At 56.7% G+C, this 20,637-nt stretch overlaps 2 protein-coding genes across 7 annotated transcripts in view; both read left to right on the top strand.

Moving 5' to 3' along the window:
- DNAI2 (dynein axonemal intermediate chain 2) overlaps positions 1 to 10,937 on the top strand; it is a 30,671-nt gene extending 19,734 nt beyond the window's left edge. For both annotated transcript variants that reach the window (XM_027518880.1, XM_027518879.1), the window contains exons 7-13: positions 444 to 583; positions 1,833 to 1,955; positions 4,672 to 4,895; positions 6,393 to 6,528; positions 7,111 to 7,257; positions 8,071 to 8,298; positions 10,127 to 10,937. In XM_027518880.1, the coding sequence (XP_027374681.1) occupies positions 444 to 583; positions 1,833 to 1,955; positions 4,672 to 4,895; positions 6,393 to 6,528; positions 7,111 to 7,257; positions 8,071 to 8,298; positions 10,127 to 10,255 (1,127 nt within the window). In that variant the 3' untranslated portion in view covers positions 10,256 to 10,937. The remainder of the gene's footprint in view (positions 1 to 443; positions 584 to 1,832; positions 1,956 to 4,671; positions 4,896 to 6,392; positions 6,529 to 7,110; positions 7,258 to 8,070; positions 8,299 to 10,126) is intronic.
- Positions 10,938 to 15,962: 5,025 nt separating this feature from the next.
- Positions 15,963 to 20,637, top strand: part of LOC113878048 (kinesin-like protein KIF19) — a 35,540-nt gene continuing 30,865 nt past the window's right edge. For all 5 annotated transcript variants that reach the window (XM_027518874.1, XM_027518878.1, XM_027518875.1 and 2 more), the window contains exons 1-2: positions 15,963 to 16,237; positions 17,793 to 17,873. In XM_027518874.1, coding sequence (XP_027374675.1) covers positions 16,199 to 16,237; positions 17,793 to 17,873 — 120 coding nt within the window. In that variant the 5' untranslated portion in view covers positions 15,963 to 16,198. The remainder of the gene's footprint in view (positions 16,238 to 17,792; positions 17,874 to 20,637) is intronic.

Below are 20,637 nucleotides of genomic sequence, written 5' to 3'. Positions count from 1 at the left end.
CCCCAGGATGGAGGTGCTCCTCTCTCTTTTCCTGCCTCCCTCCATCCTGAAGCTCCTCCTCGATCTTAGTTCCTCCTCACTTCCTCCAGGAAGCCTTCCCTGACTGCCTCCCTGTGTCTCCCCCTGGAGCAATCACAGCACAGGCTGTAACTTGGCAGATTTCCCTTCCGTCTCCTAAGGACTGTGCCTGTCTGAGTCCCAGTGGCTTCCCCGGGGCCCAGCGTGATGCTCACTACATGTTAGGGGCCCTGATGGAATGAATGAAGCGAGCTTCAGGGGCTGGTAGGAAACTCAGGCTGGTTTGAACTTAGCCCTGATTCTTAAAAAAGCCCCGTACCTGTCAAACCAAGACAAGCAGCATCCCCCGATCCCGTGCTCCCTGCGCTAAGACAGGAAGCCTGTACCCCCAGCACTCACTACCTCCTTGTCTCCTTCCCCACCAGCCTGCTGGGACACGCGGAAGGGCAGCCTGGTGGCAGAGCTGTCCACCATCGAGTTCAGCCACCGAGACCCTGTGTACGGCACCATCTGGCTGCAGTCGAAGACGGGCACAGAGTGTTTCTCGGCATCTACGGACGGGCAGGTACGAGCGCTGGAGGGGCAGGGAGTGGGGAGCAGCAGTGGTCTCACGGTCCCCCATCGGGGTGCCTCCTTTTGCATTTTATTGTAAAACTGAGCGATAGGTAAAGATGAGTGTGGAACACAAGCCTAAAGGTACAGGAGGGCAGGCGGTGAAGCCCGTCCTCCCCGCTGCCTTCAGCCTCCCAGTCCCCCTTCCTGTGGCGCCCGCTTACATCAGCCTCTCCGTCTGCCTCCAGGCTCGGTGTCCGCATACAAAGCAGACGTGTGCATCTCTGCACTCTTCCTGCGCACCTTGCACATTGATTTGCACTTGATGTTTTTCATTCGGCATGTCTCAAAGATGATTTTATATTTCATCAAGTGCTGCCCCCTGCCTGTTAAGGACTTAATAAATTATGGATATGCTGTAATTTATTTAAGTGGATTTTAATAGTTTGTAGTTACCCAAAATATAGCCAAGAGTGTGTTGGAGGGGTTGAATTTTTTTGTTGGAGTATAATTGCTTTACAATGCTGTGTTAGCTTCTGCTGTACAACAGAGTGGCTCCGCCATATGGATACATATATCCCCTCCCTCTTGAGCCTCCCTCCAGCTCACCCACCGAAGTCATCACAGCACCAAGCTGTGCGTCCTGTGCCATTTGGCAGGTTCCCACCAGCTATCTAGTTTACACGCAGCAGTGCATTTATCCCAGTTCGTCCCATCCTCCCCTTTCCTGCCAATGCCCACACGTTCCTTCTCTACGCCTGCATCTCTGTTCCTGCCCTTCAAATAGGCTCATCTGTACCATTTTCTCCCTAGATTCCACATATATGTGTTAATATATGATACTTGTCTTTCTGCACAGAGTGTATTTGCATATAGATTACCGCATACCCATGAAGCAAACGCATACACCCTGCATACACATACGTTCCTGGCAGTGGAATTTATGGGTCAAAGCATATGTGCGTTTTGAATGTTGCTATATATTGCCATATCGTGAGGGGTCTTTAAGGATACAGACTCCAGGGCCCACACCTGGCAGTTTTCACTCAGTAGGTCTGTGGTGAGGCCGCCTGCTTCTGGATTTTAGGGAGCTTGCCCAGGACTGATGATCAGACAGGACTACGGACCAGAAGAGCAATTCTCAAAACACGCCTGTTCCCTCGGTTGCTGGGTGTCTGACACCCACTGTCTGGCCCCGGGAAAGTGGAGGGGGTAAGAATTGTGGGACTCCAGGCCTCAAAGTCGGCTCCTCCTCCCATCAGGTCATGTGGTGGGACATCCGGAAGTTGAGCGAGCCCACCGAGGTTGTCATCATGGACATCACCAAAAAGGAGCATCTGGAGAATGCCTTGGGGGCCATCTCCCTGGAGTTCGAGTCCACTCTGGTGGGTGTCCCCTGCTCTCCCTTTCCCACCTTCCATGGCCGGGGCAGCCAGAGCCGAGGGCAGGCCCGTGGCTGCTGTGTCAGACGCTCGTGCGCCCCAGGCTGCTTCTTACCTTGTGCTCTCGACGGTCCTCTGTGGGCCTCCTAGACCTGTGTGGTCTTTGCAACCACTTTCCAGCAGGGGGCAGCAGAGTAGAGGCAGAAAGCCCCTTTAATTCACCAAGTTCCCATTTGGCCAGTGTCCCTGCTGATCAGAAGGTGAGCTTTCTGACTGCACGGGATTCCAGAGACGCTCCATGCTGTAAGAAGAGCCCTGTCCAGGATTAGCATCCAGACCCCAGGCTCTGCCTCTGTCCCTGACTCATGTCCTCATGTGGGGCCCTGGGCTGGCAGCTCACCCGCTGGGGGGAAAGACGAGATGTTGGAGAGGAAAATGAGATCAGAGGAGGCTCCTGGGCAAACTGATGATGGCATTTAGTAACTGAGGAGGAGCAGCAAAAAAACTGCAAAGCAGAGGGCTTCCCTGGTGATCCAGTGGCTAAGAATCCACCTTCCAATGCAGGAGACGCAGGTTTGATCCCTGGTCCAAGAACTAAGATCCAATATGCCACAAGGCAACTAAGCCCACACACCGCAACTCCTGAGCCCGAGTGCTGCACCTAAGACCCAACACAGCCAAATAAATAATCTAAAAAATAGAAGAAAAATAAATAAGAAACAGTGGCTTCCCAGGCGGCTCAGTGGTAAAGAGTCCACCTGCCAATGCAGGAGACTCAGGTTCGATCCCTGATCTGGGACAGTCCCACATGCCGCAGAGCAGCTAAGCCCGGGTGCCACGATTATTGGGCCTGCGCTCCAGAGCCTGGGAGCTGCTACCGCTGAGCCCACCTGCTGCAACTGCCGAAGCCCGTGTGCCCTGGAGCCCGTGCACCACCACGAGAGACGCCGCTGCAGTGAGAAGCCTACACACCGCAACGAAGAGTGGGCCGCGATCGCCACAACCAGAGAAAGACCCGAGTGACAGCGAAGACTCAGCACAGCCAAAAATAAAACAAATGAGAAGAAACAGCAAAGCAGTCCTGTGGATGTGTCCAAGGAGGGAGGCTTCTGGAAGCTCAAATGAAGATTCCCTCCAAAGCAATAAAATGACCTTCCCAGATGGCTCCTGGCCTGACCCCCTCCTGGGATCGCCACTGGTTTGCCTCCAGGCCGATGTCATTCCCAGGCCCTTAGGAGGTGGACAGGCTCTGGCCTCAGAGCTGGGGGATGAATGTGGTGGGGGAGGTGGATGACAACTTTACTGGACATCCCCCACCCCCCAAGCCCCGGGCTCTGTGGGGAGGACTCAGAAAAAGGTTCTGTCCTGGAATCAGAGACTTCTAGGCCGAGTGCTAGACGCAGTGACCACACCATCGCTGGTCCCCACTTGACCCCGCCTTGTCGATGAGTGGGCACCATGTGCTGGCCCCCTGGCCCCTTGTAACGCTGATGCGATGAGCTTGTGTAATCACCCATGACCGTCTTGTAAGCTAATGGGATTAGCATTATCCCAACTTTGCAGATACACAAAATGAGTCTTAGTGGGGAGGTGAGTCACGTGCTCCAGAGCAGGGAGCAGCTGGGAATCAAACCCAGGGCTCTGGCTGCAGGGCGGAGCTCTCCACTCTCACCCCCACCGAGGGGCCCCGGAGCTGGCGTTCTTCCTTACTTTTCTGGGCCTCTCAAGCTTTCTCTCTTCACTTTCCTTTAACGCTCCCCCCGACCCCATTTATGGAATTTCCCCGATGGCTCAGCAGATAAAGAATCCTCCACCAATGCAGGGGACACAGTAGACGTGGGTTTGATCCCTGGGTCGGGAAGATCCCCTGGAGGAGGAGATGACAACCCACTCTAGTGTTCTTGCCTGGAGAATCCCCCGGACAGAGGAGTCTGGCGAGTACAGTCCATGGGGTCACAAAGTCGGACGCGACTAACACACGCACGCGTGAACAGACCACAGTTTGTTTTTCCATTCATACGGACACTTGGGTGGCTTTTACCTCTGAGCTGTTGTGAGTAAAGATGCTATGGAGGGACTTCCCTGGTGGTGCAGTGACTAAGACTCTGAACTCCCAACGCAGAGCCCAGGCTCAATCCATGGTCAGGGAACTAGATCCTGCATGCCCCAACGAAGACCCAGCACAGCCAAATACATTTTAAAAAACAAAGCAAAGAGCAAACAACCAAAAAAGTCCAGCAACAATCATTAGACATGGATGTACAATGAAGCCGGGTTTGCAGTGAGTAGAAGCCGGAGGCTGGAGGGGGCTCTTCTGGACTCATGGGTCACAGTGTTCATTGAGTCATTAACTTCGTGTGTAAACAGACATTCAGGATCTTTTTTTTGGCAAAATGCTTGGTGCACACATGATGCTGCGTGAGGGGCTGGTGATGCAGCTCTAGGGAGCAGATGACTGGGGGCTTCATCACTTGTGGGGCCCTTGAGCAGGTGCTAAAGAAGGGTGGGATCTGCTCAAGCTGATCAACAGTGGGGGCGGCCCCCCAAAAGGGGCGGGGCACAGCTCAAGCAGAGGCTTAAACCAAAGGCACTTTCATTACCTTTGGGTCCCCACCCTGCTGGTCCCACTGCTCTGGCCCTGGAAAGCCGCTCTCCCTGCCAGCTTAACCCTGAGCTGACGTTTCTTGGAGCCTCCACTCACGTGTCACCCCCTCCACAGCCGACCAAGTTCATGGTGGGCACCGAGCAAGGCGTCGTCATCTCCTGCAACCGAAAGGGCAAGACACCGGCTGAGAAGATCGTGTGCACCTTCTCAGGCCACCATGGCCCCATCTACGCCCTGCAGAGAAACCCATTCTACCCAAAGAACTTCCTGACCGTCGGCGACTGGACCGCCCGCATCTGGTCAGAGGACAGCCGGGAGTCGTCCATCATGTGGACCAAGTGAGGGGAAGATTGGGGCAGGAGAGGGGTGCCGGGGCCCGGGGCTGGACGGGACAGGGGGGCTCAGCCCAGGGGGGCTCTGAGCCTCTGTGTCTCCACCCATAAAAACGGAGAAAACGTTTGTCTCCAAACATCCGAGCTAATGCTTGGAAATAGCTTGATTCAGCGACTTCAGAAAGGGAATAAGCTTCAAACTGCCCACTCGTCTGTTGATGGACGTTGAGGCTGTTTCCATATCTTGACGATTGTGAATAATGCAGCAGTGAGCACGGAAGCGGGGCAGGTGTCTCTTAAAGACGCTGCCTTCAATTCCTTTGGATAAAGACCCAGAAACGGGGGGGCTTCCCTGGCAGTCCAGAGGTTAAGACTCTGTGCTTTCAGTGTAGGGGATGTGAGTTTGACCCCTGGTCAGGGAACTAAGATCCCACATGCTTCGCAGCCAAAAAAAAAAAAAAAAAAGACCCAGAAACAGGATTGAGGACCTTCCATACTGTTTTCCACGGCGGTCGCACCAATTTGCATCCCCACCAACAGTGCACAAGGGTTCTCGTTTCTCCACATCCTCACCCACACTCATCTTTGGCTTTTCTAATAATTTAGCCGTCCTCACAGGTGTGAGGTGATATCTCACTGTGGTTTTGGTTATCTGCCTCCAGTGATTAGTCATGTCGAGCATCTTTTCACGTACCTGTTAGCCGTTTGTTTGTCGTCTTTGAAGAAACGTCTGTCCGTGTCCTTTGCCCGCTTTTTTAATTGGGTTGTTTTATTTTGTTGTGCCATTGAGTTGTATGAGTTCCTCCTCTATTTGGGGTGTTAAACCTTTATTACGTATCTGGTTTGCAAATATTTCCCCCCATTCCTTCGGTTGCCTTTTCGTTCTCTTGACTGTTTCCTTGGCTCTGCAGGAGCTTTTTAAGTAGATACAATCCCACGTACTTGTTTTTGCTTTTGCTGCTTCTGCTTTTGGTGCCAAATCCAAACATTCATTGCCAAGGCCACTGTCAAGGACCTTTTACTCTATGTTTTCTTCTAGAAGCTTTATGGTTTCAGATCATATGTTTAAGTCTTTAGTTCGTTGTGAGTTCATTTTTGTATGTAACATAAGGGTCCAGTTTCATTTTTTGCTGTAGAAATCTTTGAAAATCGAGGTTAAATCAAGTAGGCAGTATAGCCCTCTCTTCATCTGAATAGCGTGAACATTTCTGGGCAGATTTTCCTTCCTCCAACTCCTTTTCAAGTGAGTCTCATGGCCGGGGGACCGGGCCCAGGCCTGTGCCCTTGAGTTAGGTATAGAGAAACACCAGAGCCCTTTGCAGTGCAAACTATGAACCATGGCTGGTGAGGCTGGCATGGCCAGAAGTCAGACACCAGGAAGAACTTCCAGGCTGAGACCCAGGAGCCGGGGAGGGGCTGGATGAGCAGGGTCTCAGCTCAGCAGGCTCTCCCTGCATCCCACTCCCTCCGTGGTCCCTGACTGGAGGTCCTGGCTCCCTACAGGTACCACATGGCTTATCTCACTGATGCCGCCTGGAGCCCCGTGAGGCCGGCAGTTTTCTTCACCACCAAGATGGACGGGACCTTGGACATCTGGGACTTTGTGTTCAAGCAGTGCGACCCTGCCCTCAGCCTGAAGGTCACGTGCACCCCCCTCCTGGTGCATCCACGCCCTCAGAAGCCTGGCGTTTCCTCCCGCCAGGCCTGTTCCGGCCAAGCCTGGGCCGAGCCAGCCTCCCAGCTGAGCCAGCCTTATCTTATCAGCAGAGGTGGGGCAGAGACCTGCAGGCTCGGGCCCTGGGAAAGAGCAGGGCTGGGGAAACTGCAGAATGAAAAGGGCTCTGGAAGGCCTTCCCTGGCAGTCCAGTGGTTAAGACTCTGCCCTCCAATGCAGGGGGCACAGGTTCGATCCCTGGTCGGGAAACTAGGGTCCACGTGCCTATCTGTGTGGCCATAAAAAAAAAGGAAAGAAGTGAGGCTGGACTGAGGGGGTGGGTGTGGTGGGCGGGGTATGGTGGGAGATGAGGCTGGAGTGAAGGGTGTTGCAACCGACTTGAGGGTGTGGACACCCTCCTGTGGGTTGAGGCTGGGGTCCCCATCGGTCGGGGAAGTCCCCAGGGGTGTTTGAATGGGGCTGCCGGCTTAAGCCTCCCCAAGAACCAGATGACCAGATGAGCAGAGGGTGACGTGGCTCCCCCGGGTCTGCCTGGCCCTCCAGCAGGTCTGTGACGAAGCCCTCTTCTGCCTCCGAGTGCAAGACAATGGGTGCTTCATTGCCTGCGGCTCCCAGCTGGGGACGACCACGCTGCTGGAGGTCTCCAACGGGCTGTGCACCCTCCAGAGAAATGAGAAGAACACGGCTTCCTCGGTAGGTGTGGGCCCCCGGCGAGGCGGGCACACTGGCTCCGGTCCTGGCCTGGCCCCCGGCCGAGCGGGCCGGTCAGCGCTTCCACCGCCTCCTGGGAAGGGGGTGGACATTCGGGGGTGGGTCAGGGAACGGGCCTGAGAAATGGGTATTGGCCGTGTCTGAACCCGCCCAGGCTTCACCACTCAGGAAGTCCAGCAGCCCTGAGCAAGTCTCTTGACTTCTCCAGGCTTCAGGTTTCTTCAGCTGCAGATTCAAGCGGTGTGACTCGGTCTTTTTGTCTAGTAGTAAACAGTATACATTTGGGGCAGCCGAGCCTGTCTGAGGAAGGCTTAGCTGATACCAGTAGTGAAGCAGCTAGAAGGGACTACTCGGGGGAAGGGGATGCTGGGGCGCTGAGATCCGTCACCCTGGCCGGGAGTCCTGAAGACGCCTCCCCAGAGCCATGGGGTACCCAGAGGGGTTGAAGTGCCCTGGTGTTGAGATCCTGGGAGGCCCTCCTGGCTCCGCCTGGGTGTGCGGTCCCACCACTGAGCTGGTCCTCCGGGGCTCCAGGGACACCGCCTTGCACACCCCCGGAGAGCGTGCTTCACACCGGCGTCAGGCGCTTGGTACTCCTTGGACCTGCGTGACTTGGCATCCCTGCTCCCCTCCTCCCAGCCCCAGTATTTAGCCCCCGCTTTCTTGCCATCAGCCCGGAGCAGGGCTCTGTGGGGCTGCCTTGAGCAGAGTGATGGGAGCCCGCTGGCCCCCCTGCGCTGGGAGCCGGGGCCGCCCACCCGCCGCTCCCACAGCCTCCCTGTCCCTGTGCCCCAGATGTTCGAGCGCGAGACGCGGCGGGAGAAGATCCTGGAGGCGAGGCACCGCGAGATGCGCCTGAAGGAGAAGGGCAAGGCCGAGGGCCGGGACGACGAGCTGAGGGACGAGCCGCCCATCTTGAACCTGGAGGAGCTGGTCACCAAGGCCGAGGAGGAGTTCTTCGACATCATCTTCACGGAGCTGAAGAGGAAGGAGGCGGAAGCCATGAAGAAGCAGCCCAAACCTGTAGGGGCCTCGCGCGGGGGCTCGGGGTGGGCTGGGCGGGAGGGAGCCATGGGGCCCCGGCTGCCTGCCTGCTGACCTCCTGGGCGGCTCCGAGAAAGTGGCCCCACCAGGCGGACCTTCCTTTGTCCATCTGGCAAATGGGGAGAATGACTTCCTTCCTCCTGGGGAATTCTAAGTCTCCAAACAGGCTTCTGGCTCCCTGAGCTTCTCGGAATCCTCTGCCCACACCCCAGAGGGCACCTTGAACTCCATGCAAGTGACCAACTGGATGAGGCAGGGCTACATGAGCCATGAAAGGAGAGGGGGCCTGGAGGCCTGGAGGGTGCAGAGGGGGCTGTGAGGTCCGTGGTGACCCCACCTAGCATGAGGGGGTGAGACTGGTCCTGAGCTCGGCCATCCACGCAAAAGAGTCGGCCCAACTTACAGTCGACCAGACAGCGGCATCCAGCCATGGCCCTGTGCCAAAGCACTTTCTAGCTGTGTCGCCTGGGCTGGTCACTTCACGTCTTAATTCCTTCATTTCCATCTGGAACAGAAGGAGGCTGAGTGAGGAAGGTGGTGTCTGGTCACCTTCCAGGCCCTTCTGGGTACCAGGGGGCAGAGGAAGGAAAAGATGTGGTCTGCCTAGACCATTACCTTCAGGGGCCCAGGGATAAGATGCTAAGATGCGAAAGAGTAAAAGCCCAGCGTGCCAGGGAGAAGAACAAGTGAGCGTGGAGCAGCGTCTGCCCTTGTCGGCAAGATTGGCTGCCTTGTTAGGGGAGGAAGGAAAACTCGAAGAGCAGCTCAAGGGACTTGCCTGGCGGATCCAGTGGTTAAGACTCCACGCTTCCACTGCAGGGGCTGCAGGTTCTATCGCTAGTCAGGGAACTAAGATCCCACATGCCACTCATCCAAAAAAAAAATGTATTGAGAAGTTCGAGACTGTGACAACAGAGCGCGGAAGCAGGGGTGAGGCCATCACCGGCCCATGAAGCCAGCCCCCAGCAGCAAGAGGGGCTGGGTGGCCAGTCCTCAGGCAGTAAGGGAGTGGCCAGGTCTGAAGGTGGGTGAGCATGCGGAGGAGCTGCTGGGTCCATCTCATGACTGCTCCCCGCATCTGTCTCCCTGTCGCTGCGTCTCGAGACAGGTAGTGACTTCTGTGGGTGCATTTTGCATCTGGAAACAGTCAGATCTGGGCGGCCTTATTCTCACACCATCTGGTGATCCGGGGCAGGGGTGGGGGGGATCAAGGCGAGGCTGGAGTCTAGGCTTTCTGACCCCATAGCCCGGGCCTCCCCCCAGCCGTCCACGCTGGGCCCTCCAGAAGGTCTGCAGACAAAGTGCAATGCGGCCACTGATTCCGTGCCTGCTGTACCCTGAATGTGCTCCCCACAGTGGCTGGAGCACTCTGGATGGAGACACTGACTCTCAGAAGGGCTTACACTTCCCTGAGCCTGGCCCCCTCCCTCTGCTGCTTGCCGCAGGCTTCCTGCGCATCTCTGCGTCTCTGCACTTGGCCAGACGTGCTGGAGTCAGAACAGAGAATCGTCTGCTGGGTCCTCACCTGAATTATTTCTAATCCCAGCCACTGCCCTGAAGGAATCATACCAGGCTTTAGGGCAGGGGGCCAAGGAATCTCGGGGGAGGTAGCTCATGGCCACCCAGGCAGCAAGCAGCAGGTGCCTGCCATCCATGCCCGCTGGAGCCGAGTGCCCTCTCAGCCCCTGAGGCCGTGGTGCTGGCTACATGGCCTCCTGGGTGCCAGGCATTCCCGGGCTCAGAGGTTAACGTCCCGATGCGAGGAAGGCCTGCCCCCCGCCAACGAGTCTCTGCTGTCTTTCCGTAGCCGAAACAGCCAAGCCAGGAGACGGATGAGGAGGTGCAGGGAGAGGAAGAAGCGGAGGAAGAAAGAGGCGACGGTGAAGGGGAGGAAGGAGGCGGTGAAGAGAGTCCAGCACTGGGAGGTCAGCCCTGACTGGAGCCCAGCTCTCACACACGCCTGTATCCCATCTCTGGGCACTGCCCTGGTGTTACAAGTGGGAGCTGACCGCCTTCCTTAAAGGGGATGGGAGGGGCAAAGGGACTCCAACCCGGCCCCTTCGCCCTACAGATCCCTGGTCCCCACCGACTCCCTGAGACCCCTCAGAGGGAGGGAAGGGGCGCAGGTTCATCCCCAAGCTGGTCCCCAGCCAAGTTCAGCCCAGTCCCCTAACCCCACCATCCCCGTGGATTCAGCTTCTCGAGGGCTGCCCCGACGAGCATCTCCCTTCACAAGCCTGTGGAGCCTCCCCCGGGGCTGGCCACGGCCTCCGTCAGGGCTTGGGAAGGCCTGTGGGTGGGGAAGGTGGGGGGGGTGTCTCATTCTCCCTTACTGAACCTCCCCACCCACATACGGCTGGGGAACACAAAGCCTGAGCACTTCTAAGATGTCTTTCCCAACAACTTCCCTGGGAGATGTTTACCTCCAAAAGGGTGAGAGACGACGAATGAAACCAGCCAGGTGAATACAGTGAACTTTCTGCTATCTTTGTGCTCGTAAAGTTCAATTATTAATAATAATAAGGACAGTACTAAGGGTTCATGCTTATTATGCCTCCTGTACCCAGAGCTTTTCAAGTTATCTCTGTCGTTCTTTTGATAAAGTCGCTGAAGGTTTCTGCTCTGACTGTTCCTCCTCCGCCGAGGGGGGAACGGGTTCTGGGAGACAGGTGGGCATGTGCCAGGTGACCGGGCTCATGAGGGTTGGTGCGGGGACGGGAGCCCAGGCAGCTCACCATGAGCCTGCAGGGCGGGTGCCCACAGGCTGGGTGCTATGCAGGGTCCTCTGGGGCCGCAGCAGGGGCAGTAGGCTGCCCTGAAACCACGGCAACGCAGAGCGTTCAGCGACCAGAGACGGTAGGACCAGAGAGCCATTCAGAAGCCGGCATGCGCCAGGAGACGTCCCGGACCACCGTTCAGTCTGCGGGTGGCCGCTGGTCCTGAAGGTGACCGGAAGTGCCCTTTTAAAAACCGCCTGTGTTAAGGATCTCACTTGGGAAGAACCCAGGATTCAGCCACCCCTTGTGCCCAAAGAGGGGAAAAAAAAAATCCAGTTGCCATGGTAAAACAGTCATCAAGGGGCGTATGGATTGAGCATTTGATCTGTGCAATAGCCCCAGAAGGGGCGATGTTACCACCTTCAATCCCTGAGTCACTACGGGCCTGCCGAGCAAGACCCCGAGGGAGGGGGCTGCCCGAATCTCGTGGGAGCATTGGCACAGAGGGGACCCCAGAGCTTACGCCCTTACTCACCCCATTCCTCGGTGTCCCAGGAGGAGGAAGGGGCCGGCCCACCTGCACCCAGGGAGGGGCCACTGGCACATCCCACATCCTGCTTTGTGGGGTCTCCTGTGATGGGCCCCTCACTGCGGGAGGATGCAGGGAGCCCCAGAACTGCCCGATGAAGGTCAGCAATTTCAATGGTGGGGCAAGGGGGTGATTTTGCCTTCAGTGGGACACTTGGCGATGTCTGGGGACATTTTGATTTTTTTAATTAATTAATTTATTCTTGGCCACTCTGGGTCTTCGGGGCTGAGCACAGGCTTTCTCTAGTTGCCTAGGGCAGGGGCTCCTCTCTGGCTGCAGTGCTTAGGCTTCTAATCCCCGTGGCTTCTCTCGTCGAGGAGCATGGCCTCTGGGCACTAGGGCTCAGCGGTTGATGCTGCACGGGCTCAGTTGCTCCACAGCATGTGAAATCTTCCTGGGACAGGGGTCAGACTCCTGTCCCCCTGCGTCGGAAGGCAGATTCGTAACCACGGGATCACCAGGGGAGTCCTGGGGACATTTCAGATTGACATGACCACTTGGAGGGCGCTCCTGGCATCCCGTGGACAGAAGCCACAGATGCCGCTAAGTATCCTAGGGCGCGCAAGACAGCCGACACCACAGTGAACCATCCCGCCCGAGATGCCAACAGCGCAGAGGCCGAGAAACCCTCACTTACGGAAAAAAGTCTACCCAGTGAAATCTGGAGAAAGTCAGAGCTCCCTGCATTGGCCCCGGGCACACTGACGGACCGCTGCGTGAGATGTTCGGCCGATGAACTCCCGGGGAGAGTATTCCCTCGCTGTACCAGAATCTGGGCCCTTGGCTGGTGCTGGCCAGGATGGGCCACCCCTGGAGTCTCACGCCCTTCACTGTGGTGCAGACGTGCTGCCGTGCCGGATGGCATTTGAGGAATGGGTGTGGGAAAGGAGAGGAGGTCCCCGCAGACACCGCAGGGGAAAGGGCGTCGTGGGCTCTGAGAATGCGACACCCATCACCACCCATCCTCACCGATGACCATCCGCCTTCTCATTCCTCAGCCTCCTCTGGAGCCTGTTGCCTAGTCTTCCCCGATGGGAAGCAAGACAAAACCATGATGCATCCCTGGAGACCCAGATGCCACTGGAAAGACCTGGCACGTGGGCGTGAAATGTGGATGACGGGGCCTGGGTGTGGGACCCATCCAAGCAGGACGGGAGGGTGGCGGAAGCATCGGCCGGACTGCTGTGTCCACGGCAGTTAAGGCTCCCCCACCCCGGGTCCATGCACACCCGGGGGAGAGTCTGCTTCCTCCCGGACCTGTGTTCCTCTCTGCCGACCTGATCGATTATGATGCCGCTGGCCAACGACGCACACCTGCCTCCATGGCAGCCCTGGGCGCTCCGGGGGAGTCACAGCCCCACAGTCCCTTCTTCGGGGCAACTGGGTTCTGTGGGCCCCAGGGCGGGACTCTGAAGAAGGATCTCCTTGCCCTTTGTTAGAAACCAAGTGCTTCCCCAGGGTCCAGAGGCCCCTGAAATGGCACTAGCCCCAGGGGAGGCAAAGTGGGGCTGCTAGGAACCCACTTAGGGATGTTCTCTGTCTCCCAGAAACAGAGGCCTGCTTCTGCTTCCAGGTCGGAGCATAGCTTTGAAAAGTGGGGGAGACAGCAGGCAGGGGGCCCAGGAGGCCGTGATGCCGTCCAGGTGAGAACAGGTAAGAGCTGGAGCCCAGGGCATGCAGCCAGGAGATGATGAGGAGGAGACGCACTTGCCGAAGTAGAACTGCCAGGATCAGAGTAGAGTTTGGGTTAGGATTCGGTGCTTCCACTGCCAAGGGCCCAGGCTTGATTCCTGGTCAGCGGACTAAGATCCCGCATGCCACACCGGGTAGTCGAAAGAGAAAGAGAAGAGGACTTCCCTGGTTGTACAGTGGATAAGAATCTGCCTGCCAATGCGGGGGACAGGGGTTCTATCCCTGCTCCGGGAAGATCCCACATGCTGTGGAGCAACTCAGCCCAGGCATCACAACTACTGAGCCCGTGTCTAGAGCCCGGGAGCTGCAACCACCGAGCCCACGTGCCACAACTACTGGAGCCACTGCACGTGGCGTCTGGTCCCCCGACAAGAGAAGAAACCCGAGCAACGAAGGATGTCCCCCACCCGAAGCGACTAGAGAAAGCCTGTGCAAAGCAATGAAGACCGAGCACAGCCAAAAATAAATACATGTTAAAATATATATTTACGTAAAGAAAGAAAATGAATGGACAGGATGAGAGGAAAGGGGAAATCAAAGATGACTTAGAGGTGCAGGGCTCTCGGAGATGGCAGTGTCGCTGACAGAAATACCAGAGTCAAGCAGGGAATGTCTGAGGATAGAGAGGACTTTGTGATGAGTCAGGATGCAAGTAAGATGGGCTGGAACTGCCTGCTTAGAAGCTCCTCTTATTTTGACCAGCATGGGCCATCCTGGGTGGGATTTATGCATGAGGAGGAACAGAAAAGAGAGGAAAATAGCTATAGTGTAATTAATTAGAGGCCTCTTGTACTGATCCAAACAGATACGATTCAGGGGGTCTGAAATGCAAGCCTAGAGGGTGTTTTGTGTTTTGTTTTTTTTTTTCTTTCAACACATTTTGGATCTTCCTTTTTTTTTTTTTTTAACCCTCATCATGCTCTTTGTTCCCAACCAGGGATTGAACCTGGCCCTGGGCAATGAAAGGACAGAGTCCTAGCCACTGGACCACCAGGGAATTCCCTGGAAAGTGTTTTTGATCCAGATGATCCATCTTCAAACGTACTGCTCCTCAGTGCCACTCACCCACTTGCAAATCGGCCAAGTGCTGTGCGCTGTCCTGGGAGCAGCCTGGGCCAGAGAACGGGCCGAACCCTCGGGAGCCCTGCGGGAGCGTTTGGTCTCCACCAGGCTATCCTTGGTTTATCTATTTACCAACTCCAAGGCCACGGGCAGGTTCCTGACACTGTTTATTAATAACTGTACCTAACGCAAGCTCCTCGGGGGCAGCCAGGGAAGCCAGTCCCAGAGCACAGGCTGGCATCATGTTCTGGATGTGTGCCAGGCCGTCTGAGACAGTCCTGGGGGATGAGCGGCTCTTCCTTACCCAGCTCCTTAAAGGGGGGATGAACCTCACTGGATGCCCCTCTCCCAGTCATTGTGGGGGTGCTGCCAGGCTCAACTTCAGGAGAAGACAGGAAAGATGGGGGCTTCTTCCATCAGAAGTGGGTGGAGCTTCACCATCACCCCGGAAACTAAGGCCCCAGGGCACAGGCCTGGCTCCAGGTGGTTCAGCAGGTTGGGTGTGAGGTGGGACCGGAATCCTGTTTTTCCGGGGCTTCCTGAGGCCAGGAATCTTTCCACTGTGCTCCCTGCAACTGCAATAACTGTTGTTCCCATCAAGGATGGGCACGACAGCGTTTGACCTGCACTTTCTTGCACGGTATGGTAGCTCTTGGGCTGTCTTGGTGGCTCAGCAGTAAAGAATCCGCCTGCAATGCAGGAGATGCCAGTAGACACAGGTTCGATCCCTGGGTCGGGAAGATCTCCTGGAGAAGGGAAGGGCTACCCACTCCAGTACTTTTGCCTGAAAAATTTCAGGGACAGAGGAGCCTGGCGGGTTACAGTCCATGGGGTTGCAAAAGAGTCCCACACAACTTAGCGACTCAACATCAACACTGGGGGTCTTACAGCAGGCAGGGAGCCAGAAGGCACACAGACCCACCCATCTTGGCCTGCTGCTGCTGCTGCTAAGTCGCTTCAGTCGTGTCCGACTCTGTGTGACCCCATAGACGGCAGCCCACCAGGCTCTCCTGTCCCTGGGATTCTCCAGGCAAGAACACTGGAGTGGGTTGCCATTTCCTTCTCCAATGCAGGAAAGTGAAAAGTGAAAGTGAAGTCGCTCAGTCGTGTCCGACTCCTAGCGACCCCATGGACTGCAGCCCACCAGGCTCCTCTGTCCATGGGATTTTCCAGGCAAGAGTACTGGAGTGGGGTGCCATTGCCTTCTCCGCATCTTGGCCCAGACACTGTGTTTACCCATCAGGTCCTGTTAGTTCACGGGGCTCTTCTGTGACAACCCAAGTGATACAGGCGTTCCCCTGCACGCGCGCCGGTGGGCAGCCCGGGCATCCTCCTCACCCGCTGTCACTGGACACTTCGTGAAGACACCGCGCCAGCGACACGAGCCTCAGCCACGGTGCCCGCAGCGACCATGGAAACATGAGGCTGCCCACTGCCGCCCGGGAGACGCTGAGAGTCGGACGGACGGGCAGGCGGACGGGGCAGCCGATGCGCGTGGCCCGAGCGGGCAGAAAGAAGGCAAGGAGCACGGGCGCCCACGGGGCGGATGCAGAGCCGGGCCGAGGGCCCGGGGGTCGCCCAGGCCGTTCTCAAGTTCGGCCTCCCGGGCGGAGACTTCCACCTCCCGTTCGCAGCGCGAGGGGGGCGGGTCGCCTTCGGGGCCCGCCCCAGGCCCCGCCCGCCCTGGTCCGCGCCCTCGGCCGCGCGCGCCTTGTTGGTTTCGGGTTGTCAGGCAGCGGCCGCGCGGCCCCGGAGGCGGTGGGCGTGCGGCTCAGCCATGACCGCGATCTCGGCCTGAGCCCTTCCGCCCACCGCAGGCATGAAGGACAGCGGGGACTCCAAGGACCAGCAACTCATGGTGAGACCCCTCCTCCTCCTCTACCCCATCTCTGGCCCCCAGAACCCAGACTCTGCCGGCGGCCCCCAGACTGTATTGGGTGTTTCCACTAAGAGGACACTTAAGACCAGGGGCTGCGACGGTCCTGAGCAACTTTGCCAAGTCGTGGATATCAAGAAGGAAGGCATCCTGGCCACCCTGCTAAGACCTGAGAAGTTGGCCAGGCTTCAGTCCCATCCCCCTTTACACCTTCCCACCAGGGGACACCCTACGGCCAGACTGCTATATGATCCTGAAGAGACAGGGGCAGGGGGCGCCCGACCCATCTTCTGGAAAAGGAAAGTGGAGGTTTCCTGGTGAAGGAGGGTACCTGGAACTGGTGGGGTCAGGAGGTTAGAGGGTTTTGAGGACCATAGGTGGGCAAGAGTCCCCACGTGCCAGAGGAGCGGGCACAAGATTGAGGGTGGCTGGTTATTGAGTTGCTGTCCATGTCAGGACTCTAAATATTTCAAAGAAGTGCTGGAAGCCACCGAGATGGTCCCCCAGGGTCCTGGGGACTGAGGCAGAGGAGGAGGTGTGAATGGGGGTCCAAGAAGCAGCTAGAGACAAAGACAGATTTCTGATTATCAACAGGGCCAGGTCAGAGTGATGAGGGTGGGGGAGACTCAGTGATCCCAAGGCCAATGCGCCCTCCCAGCCCCTAACTTCTGAGATCTGGGGAAGCTCCTCCACCAGCAGGTGGGTGATGATGTAACTGAAGGATAAGGCAACCCCAGCAAGCCCCAGGCTCTGGAACATCCTGTCTGGCAGTTTAGAATTGTCTCTTTGCAAATGGCTTGCCTTGGCAGGTGTGGACAGAGGGGCTGCCCCTTCCATCTGTGGAGTTTGACTGAGGAGGCAGGAGGGCACTCTGACAATGAAGTGCCTCTGAGAGTGAAGGCTTCTTACCGGGCCTGCAGATGGCTAGTTATACCCACCCGCCCAGCAGGTGTTTCCCCTTGATCAGAAGAAGAAACACCTCCCCCTTCTTTTGGGGAGACCCACACCCAAGATGGGGACCCATCATCTCTCTCTGGCCGGAGGACGGAGAGAGGAGGGAGCCCCTGATGGCGCTGTCCTTGGGTAGGGATGTAGTCAGCACGAGGAGGGGAGGTTCCCTGGGCCTCCATCCCACCACCTGGCCGCCACGTGCAGCGCATCACTCACAGACGCACAGACAGGCTGCCCCGGTGCCAAGGGCTCCAAGTTCAAAGCCCAGGGGAGCTGCAGGTGCTTAATTCGGGCATGTGACTGATGCAGCCGGGAGGAGCAGACGGCTGTCTCCTCTGGGGCACAGGCTCCTGGGAAATTTATAGACACAGACACAGCCCACACGCTGTGGACCTGGTGCCCTCACCCTGGATGGTCGCCTTGAACCACCAAGTTTTCCTCAAGATGAACCGGGCGTGGCTGGCTGATCAGAGAGGAACCCACGGGGCTTGTCCGAGGGAAGGATCCTGGGGTCCTCTCATCCTTCTCTCAGGGGCCCAGCACAGCCCTCTCCATCTAATCCCGGGGGTCTGACCTCCCCTCCCAGGTGGCGCTCCGGATCCGGCCCATCAGCGTGGCAGAGCTGGAAGAAGGAGCCACCCTCATCGCCCACAAAGTGGACGAGCAGGTACATGGGGACTGTGGCCGGGAGCCGCAGAGCAAGGCAGGGGTCTGCTCTCATCTAGTGGGGGCAGGTACCTACTCACCTGGTGGAGGCAGGAATGACCCCTCCTCTACCCTCTGAGCTCTCGGTTGTACTATTGATAGCATCGTCAAAGAAACCACCGCCCTTCTTCCAGGAAGCCTCCCTAGATTGATCCAAAGAGAGCTAAAAGCTTCCCTGGTCCAGGGGGAAGTGAGCTGAGCCCTTTCATCCAGCCCGGAAAAAATTCACATACCTTCCATGTATTCATGGCTTAACTTCCCCACCTTAATGGATCTGCTCCCCATAGGGCATGTGTTCCTAGGGTCACCAGACTGTTCATGGTTTGCAGAGTCTTTGGATGTCTGTTTGCTCTCTCGGTCTTCCTGTCACTATTATGAGCTGGGCAGGGCAAGCTCCACCTCCACTTACACAAGAGACAATAAATATTTATCAAGTACCCACAACACACTGGGGATAGTGCTAGGAGCCAGGAAACCACGGTGAGCAGAAAAGACCCTGTCTTCCTTCCATGGCTTTCTTGTGATGAAACGTATGAGTGTGTAGCCAGCGAGGGCTGCAAAGAAATGTATGCTGCTGTGGGAGTAAGAGGGAACTTGACCTTGTCTCGGAGTCATGGAGGACTTCCCTGAGAAAGGATGCTTGAGCTGAAAATGCGGGATGAAGAGGAGCTCTTTAGGAGTGTGCTGAAGGGGGAATTTCAACCAGAGGGGCTTGTGTGTGAAAAGGCCCTGGGGTGAGAGAGGTGGTGGTACGCTTGGGTAACTTAGAAAAGGCCAGCGTGGCTCAGGCTGGAGAGAGCAGGGGTGAGAGGAGGCTGGAGGTGCGGGCAGGAGCCACATTGTCCCCCACGGCCGGGCTGTTTTCTGCTTGTTTGTTTGCTTGCTTTTAAAGGAAGGTTTTATTTTTGACATTTCAATCTTTTAAAAAGTTTTTTTATTTTTGGCTGCATCGGGTCTTATGTGGGATCGTCATTGTAGAGCGCGGGCTTCCCTCTAGCTGTGGCCCCGGGGCTCAGCAGTTGCAGCACGCAGGCTTAGTTGTTCTGAAGCCTGTGGAATCTTAGTTCCCCAGCCAGGGATCAAACCTGTGTCCCCTGCATTGCAAGGTGGATTTTTAACCACTGGACCAGCAAGGAAGTCCCAGCCAGGATGTTTTTTGGGGTAGGCAGTTGAGGATCCAAGTGTGGGCTGGGGGTGGGCACCGTGGTGGGGGCAGCAAGGGCATTCTTGGTGCCTGGGTAGAGGCATCATGCTGCTCTAGCCTATGGGGACCCTGAAAGTGGCCACTTGCCTCCGGGAGCTCTGTAGCTGCTGCCGGCTTCTCCTGAGCTCCAGGGCTCATCAAAGCGGCAGAGTGTGCTGGGGAGCGGTCAGAGGAGTCGGGGTGGCCCCGCGTGGTGCAGAGAGAGACGCAAAGTGAGCACTTGCTGCCCTTGATCCTGGAAGGTGGACTCAGGAAGCCCGATGGCCATGATAAGAAGAGCACAGGCGGGCAACACAGCACGAGCTGCCGGCCTGCCCCTGGGGTTCCCACGAGCTGTGGGCATGGCGGAACTGGGTGGCACCAGCCTCCTGATCTCTCTTCCTCTGTTCCCCCTTGGAAAGGGGTAGCCTTCCTCAAAGACCTCAAGGAAAGCAGGGGAGGGCTGGGAGGCCCCACCTAAAGGCCAGCAGGAGCAGGATGTACGCACACAGCAGTCGTGCAGGGTGGGCTCTGCCTTCTACCAGCCGTGTGGCCTTGGCCAGGTTGCTTCCAGAAGCCTCAATTGCCTCCTCTGTGACTAACCCTTCCCTAAAGACTCTTTAGGGAGCGCACTGATGTGTGCACAGTGCTCCCCCAGATCCTGGGATGCAGTAGGCATTTAGTAGCTGTGAATTATCATCTGCTGGGCTTCCCTGATGGCTCAGATGGTAAAGAGTCTGCCTGCAGTGCAGGAGAGACCAGGGTTCGATCCCTGAGTTGGGAAGATCCCCTAGAGAAGGGAATGGCTACCCGCTCCGGTATTCTTGCCTGGAGCATTCCACAGACTGAGGAGCCTGGAGGGTTACTAGTTCATGGGATTGCAAAGAGTTGGACATTATTGAGCAACTAACACACACGTCATCTACTGTAAGTTCCCTACCTACTAAGGAGTTCCATCCCGAGAGCACATTCGTAAGTCCACTTTGTGCGTAAGTCCGACAAAGTTAGCCTAGGTACACAATTAACACCATTGGCTATGTAGTATTGTACTGTAATGGGGAAGGCAATGGCACCCCACTCCAGTATTCTTGCCTGGAAAATCCCACGGACGGAGGACCCTGGTGGGCCGCAGTCCATGGGGTCGCTAAGAGTTGGAAACGACTGAGCGACTTCACTTTCACTTTTCACTTTCATGCATTGGAGAAGGAAATGGCAACCACTCCAGTGTTCTTGCCTGGAGAATCCCAGGCACATGGGAGCCTGGTGGGCTGCCGTCTATGGGGTCACACAGAGTCGGACACGACTGAAGCGACTTAGCAACAGCAGCAGGAGCAGCATTGTACTGTAATAGGTTTATAATGCCTTTCACCCAAATAATATATTTAAAAACAAACACAAAAAACAAAGAAAGCCTTTTTAATCTGACAGTACGGTGCCTTGAAAAGGACAGTAGTGTGTACAGGGGCTGGCGAGGAGTGAACAAGCAAGAAGGGTTACTGACTGGAGGGGGCGAGGAGGTGGGAGATGGTGGAGCTGAAGGATC

Source organism: Bos indicus x Bos taurus, chromosome 19, assembly GCF_003369695.1.
Source record: "Bos indicus x Bos taurus breed Angus x Brahman F1 hybrid chromosome 19, Bos_hybrid_MaternalHap_v2.0, whole genome shotgun sequence".
Taxonomy (NCBI): Eukaryota; Metazoa; Chordata; class Mammalia; order Artiodactyla; family Bovidae; genus Bos; species Bos indicus x Bos taurus.
Note: the sequence above shows the minus strand (reverse complement) of the source record. Positions and strands in the feature narration are given on the sequence as shown.